General features: G+C 36.1%; 1 protein-coding gene across 2 annotated transcripts in view; it reads right to left on the bottom strand.

Annotated features, from left to right (window-relative positions):
• Positions 1-24,109, bottom strand: part of Wdr7 (WD repeat domain 7) — a 296,825-nt gene that overhangs the window by 151,670 nt on the left and 121,046 nt on the right. For both annotated transcript variants that reach the window (XM_052742313.1, XM_052742314.1), the window contains one exon: positions 10,280-10,393. In XM_052742313.1, the coding sequence (XP_052598273.1) occupies positions 10,280-10,393 (114 nt within the window). The remainder of the gene's footprint in view (positions 1-10,279; positions 10,394-24,109) is intronic.

Raw genomic sequence — 24,109 nt, 5'->3', positions numbered from 1 at the left:
AAGGTATCAGGGAAGACTCTTCAAAACCTAACATACATTTGAAAACCTTTTCCTCTTCTAACACGCCTTGCACTGTAGAAGTATTACTCATGGGTGTGACATGAAGCCTGTGAGTTATGAGACATTGTTGTCATTCCTTTTGTGAATTATGACTTTTGGTCATATGGGTTTGATATCAATTATAAGGGTACTTCACCTAACATACAGACATATAATAGTGTGCCTCGCCGCAGTGCAATTCATTCTTATCTTAGAAGCATTATCACACAGCTCACAAAGGGCCAAACTTAAGTTCATCTTGAAGGTTATTCACTCACAGGGAAAGATTGTTTTTCCTTTAAATGTTGCTCCAACATTCTTATTAAATTAAAAATGCCTGCAGTTTCCCAACCTCAACAAAAGGATTGTGTACGATTAAATGAACAAGTTAATCTTAGTTATGAATGTGTGTGTTTATTGGTATAGTTTCATAGTTACACAAAAGAATTCCCTCTATGGAATATCTATGTTTATTCAACAAGATGTCTTTTCTTAAAATTTAAAATATTTCCCAGGCTATATAAAATAGTAAACTAGATTACATTAAAATAAAAAGTTAAGGTTTCTGTATCATACAAAAAGGAAACATGCCAGAATAAATATGCATTTCTTTTTTCTCTTGTAATTTTTTTAAATGAACTAGTTTAAGGCAAATTCCTTCCAATCAAAAGTCTACAATACAGACGCAAGCACCCTACAATCAGTTCCTAATTTCACTATTTCTATCTACCAGCAACTACTCATTTTCTTCTACTGTAAAATGAAGGGATGAGAAGATGGATCACATGAGTTGTTATAAGGTTCTGAAAAGCCTAGACCATAGTCTGATGCATATTAGGTATTAAATAAGTGCTAGCATGTAATGGTGTTATTAAGTCCCCATTTTTAAATGTATCAGCATATGTGAGTTTGCTAAGATTACATTAATTACTATATATACTGGCCCAATATACCTTTTAGAAGTATTACATACAAATATTCTATATATGTACACTTAAAAAATAACAGTGCTCTGTTTAGAAAATACCATTAAGAAAGATCTGGTGCCAAGGCAATCATTGATTAAAGTAATTCCTGTAACAACACCTCTGATGCCTTATGATATTTAATTCACTTAAATGTACAAACACATTCTTGGGTAAAACATCAATATTGGATTATTCATTTATAAAAGCTAAGATTTGTTCACTGAGAAATCAAACATTTAAATGGCATTTAATACCCATCTTTTATCCTGGCTTGCCTTTGTCTTTTGTCTCTTATACTTTTTCTCAAGCAAGCATTCTCAAGCCAGTCTTTCAGACAAATAAACCCAAATATCTGCATGTGTTGAGTTAAGGTCTTCAGCAGACAATAGTAAGTAAGTTTTCTTAGTGTTCCTAAGTGGCTGTAGCCACTCACAGATGAACTTTGGCATTCTCCTCGAGTGTCACATATTTATCAGGCTCCCTGTGAGAACCACATTCTTCCTGAAGCAGCCCACCTCCTGGAGCAGCCCACCTCCTGAAGCAGCTCATCTCCTAGCCCACCTCTTCCCTCCACACAAACCACCTTGCTTCTCCTGCAGTGGTCCTCCAATCCCCAGCTTAGACAGTGGCTACCCTACTAACTTCTGGCTCCAAGAAAGCCACAAGAGAGTTCATCTTTCCTGGACAGGGCTATGTCCAATGGTCATGTGGGAGTTACCATGGCAAAGGATAAGAATGCACAGAGCAGAAGGGAAGAGATAGCAAGCAAACAAGGACTCACAGCCTGTCATGAAAGTAGAACTGTCAACTCCACTGTTTATAAACTGAAAGGTCTCTGCAGACCACTTGGCAAGAGGGCACTTGGAAATCAGTTTCTGCTTGAGAACCTACAGTAGCTGCTCCACCTTCCACCACATGTCAGGATTTAAGTTACAATGCACATAGGTTTCAGATATCTTTTCCTGTCTTTTTTTTTTTTCCAATTAAATCTTGCATGTCACATGCTATTCCTAATTTTGAAAATATGTTTTCCAAGAGAAGACATACTATTAATGAAAATCAACTGTGACTAATTCAATAAAGCTATCTATATTTTTATATCTGTCTCCAGTCTGTTCCTTTACAATAGCAAGAGAGATTGTCAGGAATTAGCCCATAATCCCTCACTATTTGTCTACAAACACTTTTTGAGTCATCAAATAGCAATCAAGAAGAAGGGAGGTAGTGAAAAGAGACAGACACCATGTAAGTAAAGGAAGAACACAGTAAGTATCTAAGAATTTATAAAATAAAGGAAGCTTACAGATTCACCAATTCAATTATTTAGTTATTAAACAATTATTAAGGAGAGTCACATGTCTAGGCATTGTAGTCATGCCATGTAACACAAACAGGTTAAAATTGCATGCCTGTAAGTGAGTCTCAAAGGCAAGGGGAATGCTTAAACATAAAAAGTGCACGATATTATTTGGCAAGGGTCCAGAAAACACAGTGGGAAAGACTATGGAATAGATATTCAGAAGGACTGCACGAAGATGGCCATGATTTAAGAAAGATCTGAAAGGAATTGTGGATATCATCCTTATATGGGAGAGCTGAGGGTATACCAGCCAGGCAGAGGGACTCATGCAAAGAATGAACTATGGTTACTCTGGGGGAAATAAAGTATTGTAGTAGCTGATGGCTCTGGAGATAAAGGGAATCCCTGAAGGGCTCTAAATACCCAAAGAAAGTCTTTGGAATCTGCTATACTCAGTGGGCAGTCAGTTATTAGCAATTAACAAAAGCAAAAAGTGATGCACAGGCTACTGAAATTCTCAGAGTGCTGGTTGACTTATATTGGACAACGGCAAGAGATAGTCAGGAAGGTGACTGTAGAATAGAACAAACAACATTAATAATTAAAAACAAAACAAAATCAAAACGGGTCTAGGCCTAGGATGCTTCTAAGGAGTGAGATATTTAGAAGAAACATTTTATAAAAGTTAGTACCAACTACAGTTGGGCATTGTTAGGGATGACTAACTATACCATTAGTGATGGCATTCAATTGAGTATAAGTAGAAATGGTGATAAGCTTTAGGAAGAAATAATAAGCAGCTACTTTTGGATGAGGCTTTAGGTACCAGACATGGATTTAGGTATCTATGGGACATGCAGGCATATGGACCTAGTGCTTAGATTAGGCATGGAGGTTGCAGATGAGGAATTGAACATCATTACCATGCAACTGGTAGTTGAAACTAAAAAATTAAATAAATTTCAAAAAAGGGATATATGAGAAAATTAATGTCAGCTTCATATAACAGCATACTTGCTGTGTTTTTTGTCAGAAATTGTCAAATATCATGTTTAGAAATATTCTGTTTGCCCACTACTATGCAACTAAAGCTGAACACTAAACATTAAAAAATAAATATTTTAATTTATATTTTTTTCCACAGATTAAAAGTAAAGCATAGAAAGGTAAATAATTTAGAATCAGATATTCTACTTAGAAAACTATGTAATCCCTACTTTTCTTTAGTATCTGTTCTCAGGACACTACATGGTGAATAACTAACAGCTGTATTAATCTGTATAAGAGCCTGAACATCATATGTTTTGTAGTAGTGACATTTTAAAGTCAAGAGAATGGGTAACAGCAGTTTACAATGATTTAATCCTCATGCCTCATCAAGGAAACTTGTGTTTGCCAGAGAAGGAGACCATTACAGGAAACCACAACCAATCAAAATGCAGAACTGGAGAACCCAGTCTCAATGGATACATTTACAAAACACTCCTCGACCTAAAGTTTAGGGAACATTATGGAAGAGGGGGTGGAAAAATAGTTAAGATTGATAGAAATGGGGAATTTGTTGTGAGACTGTGTTTCCTAGTAATGTCAGAAGCTACACCCACAAATTCTCACCAACAAGTTACACCCACAACTTCTCACCAACATGAGCTGAATAAGGACACTACCAATAGACATGCCAAAGTGGACAGGAGGTGGGGCAGGGGGCTGAGCATGAGGTCTCAACACTACACCAAGTACTACAGGCAACTAAGAAATGCTCAGAGTGGGAGAAATACTCTTCTCCAGGGAAGGGCACACTAGTTGGTTATCTAACACCAAATGATCAGCGGTGAAAACATACATACAAGTAATCTTTTACGGACTGAGCAGGTTATATTTAGGGATATATATGGATAGATACATCCATATATACTCCTAATAACAATTAATGAAAAAAAGAGGTCATAAATTTGAAAGAGAGAACATGGGGGGCATATGGGAAGGTTTAGAGGGAGGAAAGGGAAGGGAAATGAAGAATTATATTATAATCACTAAAGTAAAAGAAAAAATCATGATGCAAGATTGATTGAAGAAATAAAAGGACAAACACTTTTTACAAGAAGTCACATACGTTTAGTACTCCTTGCACTTCTTTTTACACTGTCAATTATAAGTTTAAAAATGAAAAAGACAAAAAACAGGTATAACTCTAATTAAAGTCTCCTTTTGTGTTAGGAAAGCAATCTCTGAATACATAATGTTCCATTTTTTTTCTAATGAAGCTTATCTGGACTTTAACATGGCAAATTTCCCATCTTTCAGTCAGAAAAAAAAATGTAAGAATATGTTAGGAGTAGGACCTTTAGTAAGTAGTAAAATGAGCAAATCAATATTTAGTCTCAGACCAGACAGTCGTGTGAGCTTTATCTTAAAAGACATGTTGAGACTTTAATACATGAATATTTGTTAAGGTGTCGGTTTTATAGTGATGACTTCAGAAAATCAGGCCAAATAATGAGCTTTCTGTTTAACGTGTATGTGATAGATTTAAAAAAAAAAAAAAAGGCTGCTGCAGCAGCAACAACCAAAAAAATGTTTCTATTTGCAATCTTATAACAGTAGTCCTGAGTAACAGGGAATTTTAAAGAAGAAATGTGTGGTGCCCCACCCCCACTCAAGGAGAGAGTATTTTGACCTCACTTTGATTTTCTTACGGTGCTGGGGAATAAACCTCCAGTTTTGAACATGCTGGGCAAGAACTCTTACCACTGAGCTGTCACCAACCCGTGTTGGTCTACCTTAATTTTAAGCAGTAAGATAGGATACTTACAACACTGCTCATCTGATACCTTAAGAATAGCAATAGTCTGTGGTATCATTTTACTTTTAAAAAGAAAGAAGAAAACCTTCCAAAATCATCCACTGAGAGTGTGAGACAGTATAGGTTAATAATTCTAAATTATGTGGGGCTCATGTTATGCTCTAGGGCTATTAGCAGTCAAGCACAAGACCCTGCAAATGCCCTCTCTACAAGTTTTTTCCCTCATTTACATATCCAGGACAATGCTAGTATCTATTTCAAAGTGATTTTATAGGAGTCACATTTCATTTCTTGATACATAAAGACTTTTAGTACCATCAATGTATCCCACTCTTCTCTACCTTTTCTTTTTCCTGTAACATATCTCATCTTACACAATGTATATTTAATTAATATTTTTTATTATTTGTTTCCCCTACTAGAATGTACATTCCATGAGGTGATATACTGTTGCCTATTTTATCAATGACATACTTTAAAGAACACCAACACTAGTGTGAGCCAAAAATATATATTAAATTAATGAGACTGCCATAGAGTATTCAAAATAAAGCACATATAGAAATATTACCTTTAATCATTACTATGAAACCATAAAAAGATTTTTCTACCCAAGTCAACACACAATGCTGTGTGACACAGTAATTATAAGTTTGTCATAAAGAAACGACTGATTATTAAAAAAGGAGTAAAATAAAAATCTCTAATGTCATACCTAGAAAAAATACTTTGATTATATAATTCAAAAAGAAATGAATGTAAATTTATAAAAATCTACATTAACTTACCAAAAAAAATGAATTTCCTCCCAGCTATACGAACTTAAGGAAACCACACATCAGTTAATAACATATAACTACAAAATGCAATTGAGCTGGAGAGGTGGACACAGCCTGGTGCGGGCAGCACTAAATTGACAATGTTGGTGACTTTTGACACTTTTTCATTATTGTATGGTCAATTGTATCCTTATTATATTAAATAAGAAACAAGACATTAAAGACAAATACAGTCATTTCCTTAAAGAGATAAATGTAGGTTATTAATAAAGCCCTTCTAAAACATTTTTAGTTCAAAATTTTAAAAAGCTGTGTAAAAAGTAACATTTAGAAGATCCATAACTTCATCCTCAATTATAATGCTATCTTTTACCATGAAGAAAACTATATAAAGAAAAACTATGCCACACAGATTGCCTACTCAAGACTCAATCCTGCTTCATCTAAAATTTTTTATATGGAGGTCAGTTTTCAATGAGCTTTCTCTACTAGTACAATGATGTCATCATATAAAATCATAATAATAATGGTCTAAAAAAAGAAAAACTATAGTGATAAGATGGCTCATAGATCAGTGCCTTGCTCAGCCATCAGCAGAGAAGCTTCCTCCTGCAGCAGACTTGAACAAACACAGAGACCCACAAGTAGACATTATGCAAAGAGTGAGAGACCTTGGAACACTCAGCCCTAAGAGGGAGTTCTCCATCAAATCCCTCCCCTCAGAGCTCAAGGAACCCCATGGAAGAGGAGGTGGAAAAAGGGTAAGAGACAGAGGGGATGGAGGACATCAGGAAAACAAGGCCCTCTGAATTAACATGACAAAGCTCATATGAATAATAAATTAATAAAACAAAATAGAATAAAATCATAATGCAAACAAAACACATTATTTACAATATTGATTACATAGTATATTTAAGTGGCATATATATTACATAGTATATCTACGTAGGTTATAATTGTAAGGAAAGGTATATGGATAAAAGCATATATATAGGACAACTTTAATCCAGAAATTATAAATAATCTGAATATAATCTTAATAATATTATATTATTGGATAAAAAAGATCTTAGATCTTAAATATATAGAATATTGGAAACCCTGAGGTAATTTCTTTGAGAAAGCACATTTCCTATGTATACTACATGATATAAAATTCATATAAAGTAAATTTTAATATTTTATACATCAAAATGTTGATCCACCAAAATAAATGTGATATATAATTTAAACCATACAGTTAAAGAATGTGATGACCCTTAAGACAGAATGGTAAGTAAATCTGAGTGTGGTCCATGCACACAGGCATTACTTTGCAGCCCTCATCAATGAGTATTAGCTTCAAAAAGAAACATAGAAATAGCAGCAGCATATTGTTTAAATGACATGGCGAAGGTTTAAATCGTCTCAATCAAGACTCATTTTTTTTTCCTCCCAGTTTTTCCAGCTGTTCTCTCCCAATTAAGTACTCTTCATTTCAAACACACTTAATTAGTTCCATTGATCAAAGCCCACACTTACAAGGCTTTCTCTATGCTGCATTATTCCTGTGAGGAAAACACTAACAAAAGGAGCTGGGTTAAGCATAAACATCTTAAGACAGCATTCATACCTTACCATTCTCAGCCAAAATTATAATTTCAGAAACAATCGTCCTTCTTTTAGCAAAAATGGGAAATTATACTTGTATTTCAACTGGTATATCGTCAAACTACTTCTAAGAATAAGTATCAGATAATAGCAAAAATAAAATTAAATAGCTACTCACATTATCTAAATATATCAAATTTTATCATGATATAATTTCTAGTTATTTTATGAAGTATTATTAGCAATTACTTTAAAATAACCAAAAAATTAACTGAATCTTTTTCAAAGGTAATGGCAAAGCTGGCAGCCTTTCATTCTGTAGTGCTGATACCTGACAATACTGCTCATCCCAAAATAAGAGCATGCTCAAAATGGGTTTTTCTCGATGCAGCTACCATATTTTCCATAATGCAATTTATATAGGATTCTAGTCAATAAAAAGAAATATGGTTTTCTTCTAAACTGTCACAAAAATCTATATCACAGCTTAATCAAGCCGCAGTCTACAGGCAACCTGAACAATCAAGAGACGGCAGGCATGCTCACTGCCCGACAACATGTTAACGAAGGCTTTTTGGTTATTTAAAGTCTTTGGATATTGAACAATCTTGCTTCTAGTACCCATGGCATGAAGCGAATAAATCAACTGACAGAAGCCATTCGTCACACACGTTTAGCCAAATTAAACAGATTAAAATACATGGTAGGCAGCATGAATTAATTCTCCAAATGAGACTTACATTAAAACTGCATTAAACTTGTAAGAACACAGTCATGAGCTATAATACAATCTCATGTGTTTATAATTGCATAATCTAAATTTTCAATTAGTTTCTTAAAGTTAATTTGAGTGCACACAATGATCTTTATTCCAGAATATTCACTGATCTACTACTGCAAAGGTAGGCCCTCCTTTGCAAGAAATTAAACAACTAATTTTTATACAGAAGGTCTTCAGCTGTCTAGGGAATTAAGATAAAACCCATCCGTAGCAGCTGTTTAAAAAAAAAAGCAATAAAAAACAGGAGCTAAAAAGTATCTTATTAGTTAACAAACATCTGCAAATACTTCCTTTAGTAGCTATTGAAACAAATTAATTGTATTAATTGTTCAATGCTAAATGACTTCTGAAAACTGGGAGGTTCCTAAGCATGTATATTTAAGTTATATGACATTTTTCACTAGAAGACTTACATGTTAAAAACAATTGGTAATCCAATTCCAAGTGTATATGGTACCCAAGATTTTATATATATATATACACACACACACACACATATATATACATATACACACACACACACACACACACACACACACACACACACAGGTAACATTCTACAGACTGAGAAGGCTGTAGTTGTATATTTAGAAATATATATGTGTATATGTATGCATGCACATATGTAACAACAGAGAAAAAGAGGCCATGAATTTGAAAGAGAGAAAGTGGGGCCATGGGAGGAAGACAAAAAGGGAAATATTGCAATTATAATTTCAAAAAGTAAAAATTATTATAAAAATTGTTGTAACAATGAAACTCCATCATCTCTCCTCCTAAGGCAAAATGTACTCAAAGCCATTGCCTAAGAATACAATTCTTAGACATCAGCTTTACAATCACCTAAGGCAACACTGAGCTCTCCCACCTTCTTCCCAGTGGGAAGAAGTCCAAGGCGTTCAGGTGGTGATTGATAGTAAGAGACTTGCTACATATTGCTATGAAAGAAAGAAAATTCTATTTTTAATTTTTAGTGAAAAATTTTACTCTTAAAGATGTAAGGACTAAGGGGTACACTGTGTGACTCATGGGGTCACACTGCAGCTTTTGTGCCGAGACTTTGCTTTGTCTTTTGGCTATACTTTTACATTTTGTTTCAGGTGGGGAGGTCACAAGGGCAGAGGGCAGAAGCGAGGGGACAGGGAGATGAGTGGGATCAGGATGCTTGATGTGAAATACACACACACACACACACACACACACACACACACACACACACACGCACACACACACACACAAAAATCAATAAAATGTTAAAATAAAAATTGCACTCTTATTTTCTGATAATACTACTTTTAAAGTTGTTTAATATTCACATGTAATAGTAATTAGAGATTTTGGTCACATTTTTAACTACTTTTAACCACCTGTACCCAAACAACAACAACAAAACCTTAATCTCAATAAAACTCTCCAGTCTGTTTTTATCCTCAGTACATTCAAAGAAATTGAGCACTATGAATGTAGACATTCAGCAATTCAGCAATTAAAATTAGTCAAAATGATACAGTGACAGGCTAAATACGCCATATGTGAACTTCATAAAATTTGCTATATGTCTGGTTCCATGATAGGTAACACAAATAAGAGTATTTGATGTCCACTCCAAGCAAATAACTTGAAAAAGCACCATTCACTTCCTCAACTGCAGTATAAAGAGTATGCATACATTTCCGCAGCCTATATGATACACATTGCCACTACAACTTAATTATTCTTGAATTCAACCTTGTGATTACAGAGCCTTTCACGGCCTAATGGGCATGTATTTGCCTCTCCATGTTCCAAGGCTTTAGTAATGACTCTAGTTTCACAATTACAAGATTTCCCACAAAAGCTAGTCACAGCTCACAGGCTCACTGTTACAGCGACATGTGTCATCCTGGGCCAAGCCAACAGTTCCATTTCAAGTTTCCAGCCTTCTAGCAAAAGACACAACCCCAATACATGACTTAGCAAACAGCTGGAAATACCAAGCAAAGCTCCAACAAATCCCATGGCTGTGCCCCTGCTTACCAGTTGTGATGTCATCATCCACGAGGTCATGCTCTTCTTCCTGGACTTTGGCTTCAGGCCCTGAGGTATCTGGAGCTGCTGCCATAGTCTGCATGGCTTCTGCGGTGACACCAGCTAAAACAGGCAAGAGCGACAAGATCTCACTTTACAAAATGAAAGAAATGGATTGTTTATTTATTCAAAAGATAATTTAACAAAGTATAACATACAAATAAAATAATGAATAAGGCACTCCTCTTTGTTTTATTGATTTATATGGATGGACATGCATGGGTATATCCTGTATTTAGTTTTAATCAACATCTGAGGAAATCAGACCCCAAATGCTGATGTAAAATATATTTTTATTTGATTCATTTCACCAACACACTTTTGCTATACTTAAGCTGTCTGATTTAGAGACTTGTGCAGCAATCAGGTGGAAATAGTAAAGGGAAGAAGTGGTTCAAAGGCTTCCTTCTCTATGGTGTTAGTGTGTTTAGATCATGGGGCTGACGGGAGGGTGAGGAAGAAGGAGTTGGGCCCTAGAAATGTATTGTCACCAAAGAAAAACATTTCCCTCGATGAAAGAATTAGGGATGAGGAACATAATTATCACACCTCTACTAGTTCACACAAATGTCTTTTTCCTGCATAGCCATCTTTTCAACCCTCTGATAAAATAATCTGGTGTTAATTTGCATCTACCGTATTATTTCTAAGTTGGCAATGAATAATAGACTTACAGTGTTTTTATATTATTATCACCGGTCCATTGTGGCTACTATAGAAGTGGAAATGTCTAATCAAGTCTTTTAAAGAAGTACTTTAATATTTGCTTATACAGGAGCCATCCAAATGTTTTACAAACTAAATGCTATAAACACTTGAGGATTTCTTTTCTTCTGAGGTATACTGTCCTACACAATTCCCAAGGCTTACAAAAGGCACCGAGAGAGGAAAAAAAAAAAAAAACCTTAACTCATTCACCACCATCAGTGAAGTGTGGTGGGATTTGCTCTGCCCGTGACCTTGGGCTATAAGGCCCAAAGGAGGTCGTGCTTCTTGCCATTATAGTGATCTCTTAAAAGGAAAGGGAGAGGATTCACAAGGCCCCTTCTCCCTTCTTCCTGCTTCCTGGTATGACTGAATTGCCAGGTAGATTCATTCCCAAAAAGATCAGAGGAGGACTTCAGCTGTCTACTTGGTTCTGTATTCATGAGTGTATTTCCTCAATTTATACCCTAATAAATTCCCTAATACTCCTTAAGCAGACTCCCATCAATTTCTCGCTTAAATGATGTCAATCTGGACCTATCAGTAGATGATTACAAGACCTAAAGATTGAATATTGAAAACAGAACACGCCATCATAGTAGCATCATTTGTTCAGAGCAGCTTTAGAGGGAGGGAGGGAGGGAGGGAGGGGAGGCACAAAGGAGATAAAGAATTAAGGGAGAGAAAAGGGGAGTAATGAAGCCCAAAATGGTCCCTATTGAACAGAAAATGATGATGTTACCACTCTACTGAAGTATATTATTGTTGGGTTCAAAAGATGAATTTCAACATGAAGGAAGGATTTATTAGAAAAGAATTAATTATTTAATCAACACAATCTACTTGGGAAATAATCACAATGAGAAGGGGATAGAAAGAAAAGTATAAACACATTCCTAAAAAGACACACTGTTCAAATGATTTTAAAAAATTAAAGATCATTTTTCATATAACTGAATTAAAATATAACCTTTGAAATCTCATTCTCATTCTTTGTAACACTTGGTAATTCTAAAAATGATCAGAGAAACTGGAACAACAATATCAAAGAACAATCTAAACAGTAATGATCATTAGTATTTTCTTTCCCTATGAAATTAAGAGATTCAATGAAAGTGAATGTTGAAGCTTATAAGTAAGGCATTTATATTCATCTTATTTAACCAGAGAGACAAGCTGCTCAACGTAACACTATTGCTAAGTTAAAAAGCCAGAGTTAAAATGTAGGTTTTCTGATCTGAAACCCACAAGTCATTTCATTACAAGGTTTTCTCAATCTATACTCACATGCATTCCTACGAGAGAGAGAGAGAGAGAGAGAGAGAGAGAGAGAGAGAGAGAGAGAGAGAGAGAGAGAGAGAGAGAGAGACTGTAAATTAGAAGCTAGACATCCCACATGACAGAGAATATGTAGTATTTGTCTTTCTGAGTCTAGTTAAATTTATTATCACTTAATTTCTAGATCCATCCATTTACTTGAGAATTTCATACTTCTATTGAAAATTGAATAAAATTCTACTCTTCTGGAGTATCAAGGACCTAGTGCTGGCATGTACTGGCCTTGGTGAGGACCTCATGGTTAGTGGTATACAGAATCATCATAGCAAGAGTGTGGAAAAAAAGATTACATGATGCTAGAAGAAGACGAAGCAAGCATTGAGTCCCATAACAACTATCTCAATCACTCTTAAAAGACATCACCAATAACTGACCAACCTCTCTCTGGGCTCCACTTTTGAAATGCTCCACCACCTCTCAATATTACCAAACTGGAGATAATCATCATCAAGAGGAAAGTACATCCCAACTAGAGCACACATCTTACATCAAATTAACTCCAAATGAATTATAAACTTAAATATAAAATGTAAAATAATTAGAATTTCTTACATTAAAAAAATCATAGCGCTATAAGGTTTAGGCTTGTCATTATAAGCATAATCCACAGAAAGAAATATTGATAAGGTGGTCCTCATCAGGATTAAATAACTTTTGCTCTGCAAAAACCCTATGAAGTGGAAAAAAGGCAAGACACAGAGCAGAGAAAACATTTTTTTAATCACATATCCAACAAGAGACCAGTATCTAGAGTGTATAAGAAACTTCCAAATCTCACCGGCGAGCAGTGTTCCAATTCCTCCTAAATATCAAACAAAGTTTATATATGATCCAGCAATTATTGTTAGGGACTGAAACCATATGTCCACATGAAAACGAACCCATCAATAGTCACAGTAGCAATATCTACAAAAGCCAGAAAGTAGTGAGAGTGCAAATGGTCACACTAATATAAAATTATAGTCGTACAGTGGAATGCTATGCAAGGGTCAAGAAGACGGAGCTGATGGATGCTGCAACATAGACACAAGAAACTTGAATAAATCACACTGGCCTACAGATGAGAGGGTGTGGGGAACCAGGAAAGATGCAGTTGAGTATTGGGGCTCACTTTCAGGTGAACATTTTCCAAAAATGGCTGTGCTGCACAACTGTATGAATAAGCTAAAAGCTCTCTGAATTGTATCTATTTGGGGAAACTTTAATAAATAAATTGTATCTCAGTAAATCTACCCATACATGTCTGGCTTTCTAATATTCTGCATCAACCAAGGCACTCATGCCGCTGTGTGTAAACTCCCCGAGCCCCAAAAGTAGATAAAGAAAAAAAGAACAAGAGAGCATTTATACAGTAGGAAATAAAAATTCCCATGAGAATTTTCTTCTATCAGGAATACATGACTTTCTCTATCTTTGTTTTGTTTTTGTTTTGGGGGAGTGTCTTACACAGCCTATGCTGGCCAGGAATTTGCTAGGTAGCTGAGGATGACCTTGAACTTATGATCCTCCTGCCAGTACCTCCTAAGTGCTAGGACTGCTGAGCCAGATGAGCACCCTACCAACTAAATGACATCATCAACCCAAGAATGCATGTTTTAAAAAAATTATTTAAGCTACGTTACTGATAATCCCTGAATAGGCAATTCCATCTTCAGTGCTATTTAGTTACCAATAAATAAAAAACAAAGAGACCATTTTTTCCAATAAGCTCAATGTCATAATTCCCATAACACTGTACAGTGAGGACAACCAACTGCCTAAAACTCTTTAAAGGTTCTGGATGACAGTGAAGGCTGGAGGTGCTGAAGATAGACAACCAAATCATAACATTCTTGATTCCTCCATCAAAGCCAATGTTAGCAGTCTGTTTTCAGGAAATAACTTTAAAATTTCAAGCCATATAAAGATCAATAACATTTTAAAATAATGCTAAGCATTTTATTTTCTACCTGCAAAGGAAGGCATCATAGCACTGTTATAAACCCCAAACCATAATGTGGCTGCTTCTGATCTCCATAGTATTTAGGTGCATGCTATGCACTCTCTTAATGCAGACAGACATCACAGTATCGGTGGCTGCTGGGGGCTAAGAATTTAACAAAGGATTTGATAAATCAATCTTTAAAAACAAAGCTAATCTATATCCTGCTTGTGGGAGTATGTACATGGCCAAACACATTGTTCAAAACTATGAGTCAAAATGATACATTTTACTATTTGTAAATTATATGTAAACTTAACTATTTAAAAAGTATACAATAAAAAGACAATATCTCAGTCATAAAACATAAGTGCAGATTGTGACAAAATATTATTTTCTTTGTGTGTGTGTGTGTGTGTGTGTGTGTGTGTGTATGCAGTATGTACAAGTGTATAAAGGTATGCAGATGTGATTGTCAATGCCTATATATGTGGAGGCTTGAGTTTATAATGGGGTTTCTTCCTTTATCTCTGTTCACCTCCCCCCACCATCTTATCTACTGTACAATGATTAGTCTGATAGCTTGGAACTCACTGACTGGTTGGGATGGGCCAGCAAGCCTGAGAAGCACATGTCTCTGCCTCCACCAATACTGGGGTTGCAGATTCGCATTGTTGCACCTTGCTTTTACATGGCTACTAGAGATGTGGCCTTAGGTTCTTATGCTTTGTATTTATTTAAATCTTGTGTGATGTAAGTGTCTGTACGAATGTGTGTGTGTACCACACATGTTTCTGGAGAACATGCAGGTCAGAAGAGATCACTGGATCCCTGAAATTAGAATTCCATATATTTTTGAGCTGCCTGTGTGGGTGCTGGGAACTAAATCCTGGTCCTCTGCAAGAACAGCATGGGCTCTTAACTGCTAGCTCTATCTCCAGCCCTTGGGTGCCTAAGGTTGTGCAACAAGCACTTCATCTTCTAAACCATCTCCCTAACCTGTGTATTATTAGTTCCAAAGAAATACAAAGATAAGAAATTACTTTGTTACTAATATAAAATGTGTAAGCTTTTCAAAGCAAAAATTACTTCCTTGTGATTCATTATTTAAAAAGATAAAATAGTGTGGAAAATTTTTTAAAAAAAAGAATCTTTATAAGATCTGTACACATAAACTTGCTTATTCATAACCAAGGGCTTAAACTGTTGATTATATGGTGATGTTTTGTTTTTGGCTTATATAAGTCACGTCAATGAGCTTATTTGTCAAATTATATTAAGATAAACTATTATTTTGATAAATATACTCAAAGTATTGGGCATAAAGTTCAATAAACCTGGATTGAACAGAACACAATGAAAATAACCCCAATCCCTCAACACAAATTATATTAACTAATTTCTAGGAAATAATAATAATGGTGTTTTGGAGAAAAGAAAATATTACAAATATATAAGGATAGCAAGAGATCTAATAAAAGTGATACAGTAAATGTATGAAAGAGGAAGTATACAAATGCAAGTGTTACAAAATGTACATTTTAACATTATAGGTTTCATATAAAATATCGAACATGAGACTCAGGAAGGAAATGGGAAAAAATGGAACGAAGCAGAAAATTGGTAAGAGGAAGTGTGGCTATGATAGCATGGGGTGGGGAATGTTGTACTGAACAGGAGAAGTGAAAACAGACAATAGGAAGACTTTTATCAGACCTTATAGATTTCTATACACCATGGTCACTTATTGTCAAAATCCTGCAATAATTACACTTTTCCAATTGTACATACGTACGTACATTCATACGTACATAAATATATTTATAAATCACTTGAAAATGTTTTAATGTAAATATAGAAATATCGTCTTCAAAATCAATAGACTAAAACTATTCTCAAAATCCCACCAATAGGAGCTGGAGAGATGGCTCAGCAGTTAAGAGCATGAACTGAACTTGCAGAGGACCCAGGTTCAAATTCCCAGCACACGCAGAGTACTTCCTAACCATCTGTAAGTCCAGTTCCAGAGGACCTGAGGCCCTCTTACAACCTCTGAGAGCACCAGGCACACACATGCTGCACAGTCCTACAAGCAGACAAAACACCTAAACACATAAAATACATTTTTTAACTTCAACAATAAAATATAGACATTAGCTAAAATGCACATGTCATGTCTTACATATTATCTTTATAAACATTCTTCCAACTGGTTTACAATACTGGGTAAAGACAAATAAAATGAACTCAGGTGACTAACATGACAAGCAAAGATAAAACACTAATTTAGCAAGTTTTTTTAATGCAGCTCATTAAGCAATATTGGGATATATAGTCAGTTCAGTTCACTATAACTTTATTATTTTACTGAAGATTAGATGGAAGGGATAAAATTGTTAGAGTAAATAACAAAAACGTACAAAATGTTAATAAAAATTATATTTCTCATTCTCATAAAATATAGATTTCCAGTGAGATTGAAAAATATATCCAAACAATAGCAGATATTTTTATTTCATCAGTTTCTCACAACTGCGGCTTTCCAGTGATCTAATTAAAGTACACTGGAGGCAATGGTTTGATATGAACATTTACTTTGAATGAAGTAAAATCCAGCATAAGGGAGTGTGTGAAGATCTCCAGTTGCACAGGCGGCAGAAGGCAGGAATTTATTGGAAGCGGATCTGTGCAGTGACTGACCAACACTGCCCCACGTTCCCCACAAACTCATGACAGACAGACAGCCTGCCTCACATTAATTCACTTCACACCACACGTATCGATCCGCAGCCGTTCCCTAGTCTCTCTGCACACACCGCCTGTCTGGCTGCCTACATTCACATCAGCACATACACACAAAGGCCACAGAAGATAACCTTTTGGTTTCCATTAAAGACACAGTATCTACTTTTCCTTCTCTAAGCATCAAAAATAGAAATTATAACACTATAGATGTTGTCTTATAAAAAGATTTCATATAAAAAATTTGAAGGTAGGTATCACTTATTCTGAATAAAGATCATTTTAATTTATCAGAAACAAGCTAAGCATATTAAAGGCATAATGCAATTAGAGAAATAAAAATATGATTAACATAGTTTCTTTAAAATTAAATCAGAATACAATAATTATTTGGTACCAAGAAAATTGATGTCTAATTAATGAAATACATTTTCCTACCTAATATTTTGAACTATTAATGAAATACTCTCATAAAATATGTAATTATAAACCATTCTGAAAGCAGCCAAACAAGCTGGGAAAGACACAAGTAGTAGAAACCACAAGTAGTGTACTTGCTCAACAGAGTGTTAACGTCAGAGCATAAAGCTTTATTTTCTTGTTTTCCAAACAGAACTGAAAGTGATCTATAGTAAAAAATCATACCTAAAACTTTAAATTCACCATAGGCACCTATTCTAAGACTTTTTTGCTTTGCATACTACAAGTGAACTAAGACCAATTTTCGTTTCAGAAGACACAAATGAAGGAAAAACTAATATGGTTTGACCTTCCAAGTGATGTGAAACAAAGGCCAACCTGCCCTGACACACACTAACATTGAAATCTGGCTGATTTGAAACCTCAATTACAAGTAGAATTATGCATTTTGGAACTGCTTAAGAATTTGCCACTGAAGCCCTCCTAAGATTCATACTCTCTCTGCATCTGTTTCCCCTTCTATCTCTCTGCCTGTCTGCCTCTCCCCTGCCTCTCTCCTTACACTAGCTGTGAAGACAGGTAACCAAGCAGCGTAAACAGTACCCTGCACTGCATACACATACTAAGCACATGTTAACAGTAAGGTGCTTTAAAGTCAATGGAGGTGAAATGATGGAGACAGAGAAAGACAACAGCTCAAGCAACAAAGATGCTGAATCCTGGGCTAGATCTAAAGGATGGCTACATCTAAACGAATCCGAGGTCATAGCATTGCTCATATGGTAAGGCACTTGCAAAAATTGTGCAAAGTGCTCACATAAAGACTGTGTACGTGCACTCTGGCTACTGTTGAACAAGCCTTCTCCAGGAAAGCCATGAAGTGAAAAGAGATCCTCAGCTTCAGATCTGGTGTGTGCTGGAACTTGAGCGAACAGTTACAGGAATAGGACTGTGAGGAATACCTTGACCTTTACCTGTGTTGAGAAAAGATCTCTCCTGTACTGATGCAAAGAAAGATTGGTGAATGGATGTGGTGATGAGCCAATAATTTTCAAACATACTTTTTCCTAGACAGAGATCCTCATTGTTACCTCATTAAGTAGTTGTGTAAGTGTATGAAGAGGCATACACAAAGTTTATAGAAGTTTTCATTTGAAAAATAAACGCTTTTTTAAAAAAAGTTTGAAAAATCACTTTTGTAGATTATCTTTCCAAATACAGGCAATACAAATGGGGAGAAAATCCATCCATTTTCATTTAATTTTGGGGGGGAGGGGAGAGACTGATTTACTAAGCAAGGGGAATAAAACTAAAGCAAGAAAGAGGAACTTTTTACTAGAGAACCTGATAGGCATAGTACTAAAGCAGATTTATAAATGTGTATATTTTATATAAAATAGTTCAGAAATGAAGGGAAAAAATCAAGCAACATTTTGAGCATATGGAAGAGAATACATCAAAATCAATTTTATGGAGTAGAAACATCCTAGTTAGGTCTTGAAGCGTACATAAAATATATCATGAAATGACACTGAGTGGAGAAGATTCACACTATGAAGGGTGTGTAAAATGTATCATGGAATGACACTGAGTGAAGAAGATGCACACTGTGAAGGGTGTGTAAAATGTATCATGAAATGACACCTAGTGGAGAAGATGCACACAGTGAAGGGTGTGTAAAATGTATCATGGAATGACACCCAGTGAAGAAAAGTCATACTTGTGAAGGGTGTGTAAAATGTATCATGAAATGACACCAGGTGAAGAAGATGCACACTGTGAAGGGTGTGTAAAATGCATCACAGAATGACACTGAGTGAAGAAGATGCACACTGTGAAGGGTGTGTAAAATGTATCATGGAATGACACTGAGTGAAGAAGATGCACACTGTGAAGGGTGTGTAAAATGTATCATGGAATGACACCAGGTGAAGAAGATGCACACTGTGAAGGGTGTGTAAAATGTATCATGGAATGACACCAGGTGAAGAAGAAAGAGCAGCACACTAAAAGACCGTGGGACAGCAGGAAGGTATGAGTGGCGACAGGTGGAGAGTGAAGCTAACAAGACACCAGATGCTGGAGCCCAAACGATAGTGAGAAATAAGTTACTAACAGAAGGTGGGCGGCAGTGAGATGGCTACTCTTGGTTGTCAACTTGACTGCCTCTGGAATTGACTATCAGGCAAGCAGTTGGGCACACCTGTGAGGGATTTTTCTCAATTGGGTTATATGAAGTGGAAAGAAGCAACCCTAAGCCTGGATCATTGGAGGTCAGAAGATACACACTAAATCTGGGCCACATCTTCAAGTATCAGCCCATAAAAAAAGGACATAGAAGGAAGACTTTACTTTTTCCCTGCTTGCCCTCACCTTATCTGCTGCTGAGGAACTCCTTCACTGATATTAGGACCTACTTCTTCAGACTTCCAACTTAGACTGAAGACCAACTGAGACATCCAGTCTCGTGGACTGAATAACTACCAGATTCTAAGCCTTTCTGTAGGGAGACAGCCACTGTTGAACTAGCCAGACCACCGCCTGTAAACCACTGTAATTAATATCACTTATATATGTATAATATATATGTGTGTGTGTGTGTGTGTGTGTGTATGTGTGTGTGTGTGTGTGTGTGTATGTGTGTGCATTGTATTACTCTGTTCCTCTCAAGAATCCTAACACAGTTAGAAAAGGAATAAACTTGTTTTTATTTTTGTACACTGATTCTTACTATGTAGCCTTGGCTGGCCTGGAACTCACTATGTAGGCCAAGCCAGACTTGAATTTATAGGGACCCACCTAGCTCTGCCTCCCAGTGCTGAGATTAAAGGCCTGTGCCATCATGACCAGCCTATAAACTTGATAACTTTAAGGTACCCACCTAGCTCCAGTGTAGTAAAAAGAATAGAACCTTTAATACATATAATTAAAAAGGTATTAAAGTTGGTAATTGTGATTGACAGTAGACTCTTAAGAACCTAATACTTGAGTAGGGAGGCTTTTCTCCCTTCTCTTTCTGATTATCAGCATAGTTCAGGGATTCAGTTTGGGTATACAGCCAGAAGCCACTATGAGAAAACAAGTATGAAGCCACAGAGTTTTACCTAAATTGGATGACAGTCTCTGAGAAACAACCAATAAAAGCAATGGTTTCTAGTAACCCAGCAAGATTGCTTTATGTCTTTGTGTTTAACCATATAAAAACAAGATAAAATACAGTAAGATGTTATACTACAGTCAAACATGAACGAAGATGCTGAGTTTAGCACAGTGTTGGAGCTGGGTTGATTACAAAGAGCCAAACCAGCAAAGTGTTAAAAGGTGGAGAAGGATCTCTACAAGACTGTGGTAGTAGATAGTAAAATCTATTAATGTGTCACATCCCAAAGATCTAAGTATGACTGAGTAAACTCTATTAAATACAATTGCTGAAAATAACGAATTAACTAGAATGCTAGGGAAATTAGGATGAGGTGCACACTCTTACAAATCTTATTACATAAGATCACAGAAAGATGGAAACATAAAAGACACTGAACTGAGGACTACAGAAATTGCCAAAAGACTAGATAATACAAAGCTACAGACCAAAAAAGAACTGCACGCAAATACTGCACCCTAGTGTTAGCTGGTTTTTACAAAGCATATGTTAGACATTCTAAATTACATAAAGTCTACTGAGGTTGAGAAAAACAAGCAAATCTACCATAGACAATGAGAGACAGATTAATCCTATTCAGGAAAAAATTATGAATGAGGAAAAAGGGAAGGCTAGAATGAATCCTTGTGTGAATAGAAAAGGGAAACATTCGCATGAAGTCAGATTTATTTTAAGTAGGGTGAGGATAGCAAGGAAACAGGAGAAAGAGAGACAGAGGAGAGAGAAAGGAAAGGAGACATAAAGACTGAGGGTGAGTTACTGATGTTTCTCAATTCTGTCCACGGAGAGGATCTATAATCTGTGAACCCAGGAGCAGCAAGCACAGCTAGTGCCCAGACTGCTGTCTCCAACAGCCCTACTAAAGGCTCCACTGCTGTGGAGTATTAGCTTAAGATGTGTTACATTCATTTACGCTGTGGAATATTTGTTTAATGATGCGAAGATGTGTTGTAGTCTTTTATGTTGCATTTGTTTAACTCTGTGAAGCTGTGTTACTTTGTCTCTCTAAAAGACCTGACTGGTCTAATAAACAGCTGAACAGCAATAGCTAGGCAGGAGAGGGAGAGGTGGGGCTGCCAGGCAGAGAGAATAAATAGCAGGAGAAAAGAGAAGAGGGGGAGGGAGGAAAGGAGGAGAGGAGGCTGTGGGTGCCAGCCATCCAGCAACACAGCCAGACATGGAGTAAGAAGGAAAGAGAGACATATAGAATAAAGATAAAAGCCCAGAGGCAAAAGGTAGATGGGATCATTTAGTTAAGAAAAGCTGGCTAGAAATAAGCCAAGCTAAGGCCAGGCATTCATAAGTAAGAATTAGTCTCCATGTACTTATTTGGGAGCTGAGTGGTGGGCCCCCAAAGAGCTGAGAGTATAAAACAACCACCTACACTCTACTGGGCTCCTTACAAACATGACGACCCCAGGAGGAAGTTACTCAAGATGATCTAGAGCATGTGCCACAAAACAGCAAAATGCTATTTTAATAAATGAGGCCCCAACCAATGGACATCAGTATCAAAAGAAATGAGATACTTTGGGCAAATGCTAGAATGTTAAAGGAACAGAGTAACAAGGTCAAGTATTTACCAAGAGTCAAGTAAGGACTTGGTACTTGGTCATTTGGGGAGAAAAGAATACGATCATTATGAAAGATATCGTTTTTTGTAAACAATGAATGTAAGCTAATCAAGCAATTTAAAAATTAAAATTTGTATCTTAGCCCCAAGAAGAAATTATCAGTGGAATACTTGTATGCATTTACTTGTATGAAGACTGAGGAGCTTCAGATCACAAGGAAATAAATTATGCCATAAAATACAAGTCTATCTTCTGAGATGGAGTATAAAGAAACTAGTGAAGTGGTAAGCCTCCGAGAAAACTGAATACACAGGTTTGTGAACTACAGTTAATTTGGTCTAGAGAGATGACAGAGCGGCATCAAACGACTGCAGACATCAAACCCATGCTCTGTAATGAGCATAATGCATCCATAGGAGCATGTTACTATTCTCCTACATCACACTAATTAAATCTCACAATTCATTTTAAAAGCTATTCCTATCTAACTCATGATTTAGAGGAGAATGAAGCTAAATTAACTAAGGCAGCACTCATCACTCCCTTTGGAGGAGCTCTTTAAGAATTAACGTGCAACAGCCTTGGTGCAGTGGGAAGGGGCTTGGACCTGCCTAGGCTCAGTGTGCTGGGCTCTGCTGACTCCCCATGGGAGACCTCGTTTTGGGGGATGTGAGGATGCAGGGTGGCTTGGGAAAGAGGACTGGGGGGTGGGAAGAGGGAGGAGGGGGAAATCTGTGGATGATATATGGAGTGAGTAGAAAATTTCTGAATAAAGAAAAATGAAACAAAAAGAATTAACGTGCAAAACAAAGTTATAAAAAGAATAATGATGGAGCAGATAAGCACTATCATAACCAAGATACTTCAATAGGAAAAGAAGATGTAAAATTTATTTTTGAAGCCCACTCTGGAGAGAAAAACAAAATATCTTTAAATTAGGAAGCCACATTGTTTTATACTTCATGTTGTGTGTGTATGCACAGGCATGGGTGTGTGTGTCAGGTATCAGTTAGGTGGGCATGCATGCCACCACACACTGTGGAGACCAGAGACAACTATGTGAAAATGGTTAATTCCTTCCTCATTGACATGTGTTCTGTGATCAAACTCGGGTCATCATGTGTAAGCAGCAAGAGATTTCACTGCTGAGCCACCTTCCTGGGCTCATCGACACTCTTCCTCTACAACTCCATTGCTTAAGGACTCATAAGCAAAATAAAAATATGATAAACTAGATAGTGTTTTGAACTTATAGATACAGAATTACTCAAAACTATTATAGAAAGAGCTAGGGGTATGAACTGGTACTTGAAAACACATTCATAAGGCTCAAATGAAAACATACTGAGCTAATTCCTAACAAAAAGTAAAAATGAAACAAAAATGGTATTTCATTTCTCATCTATCATAGATAGATTCCAAGAGTTTAAGAATGTGTTCAGCTGTAAAGGGTGCTGGAAGACAAAGCCTCATATATACCACTGCTGAAAGTGCAAAACAATCAAATCCACGTGGGGAAAAAAAAACTTGGAAAGACATACATACATTTTATCTTTAAACTCAAAATTTCACTTCTAGGAATATACTTAAGATACACTATCAAAAAATGAAGAACATGAATGAGTTTATTCACTGCCATCCTGTACATAATACTAAAGACTAGACAAAACCAGAATGCTCTTCAACCCAAATATCAATTTAAAAATTCAAACTTAACAAAAAGATTTATCGATTATCTCTTTTAAAAGATGAGGAAGAAAAAGAAATATCTGAAGTTCCAATTTATGTTTAATGACAAAAGCTAAAATGGTTTTGCTATTTATCCACACATAGATATATAATTATGTTAAAATAAAAGAAGCATAGAAGACTGAATAGTCACTTGTCGATGGTATCTATAAGAAAGAGTCTAAGGTGAA

The sequence above is a fragment of the Peromyscus californicus genome, unplaced genomic scaffold (assembly GCF_007827085.1).
Source record: "Peromyscus californicus insignis strain IS unplaced genomic scaffold, ASM782708v3 Scaffold_17__1_contigs__length_78620276, whole genome shotgun sequence".
Lineage (NCBI taxonomy): Eukaryota > Metazoa > Chordata > Mammalia > Rodentia > Cricetidae > Peromyscus > Peromyscus californicus.
This window is presented reverse-complemented; position numbering and strand designations above follow the sequence as displayed.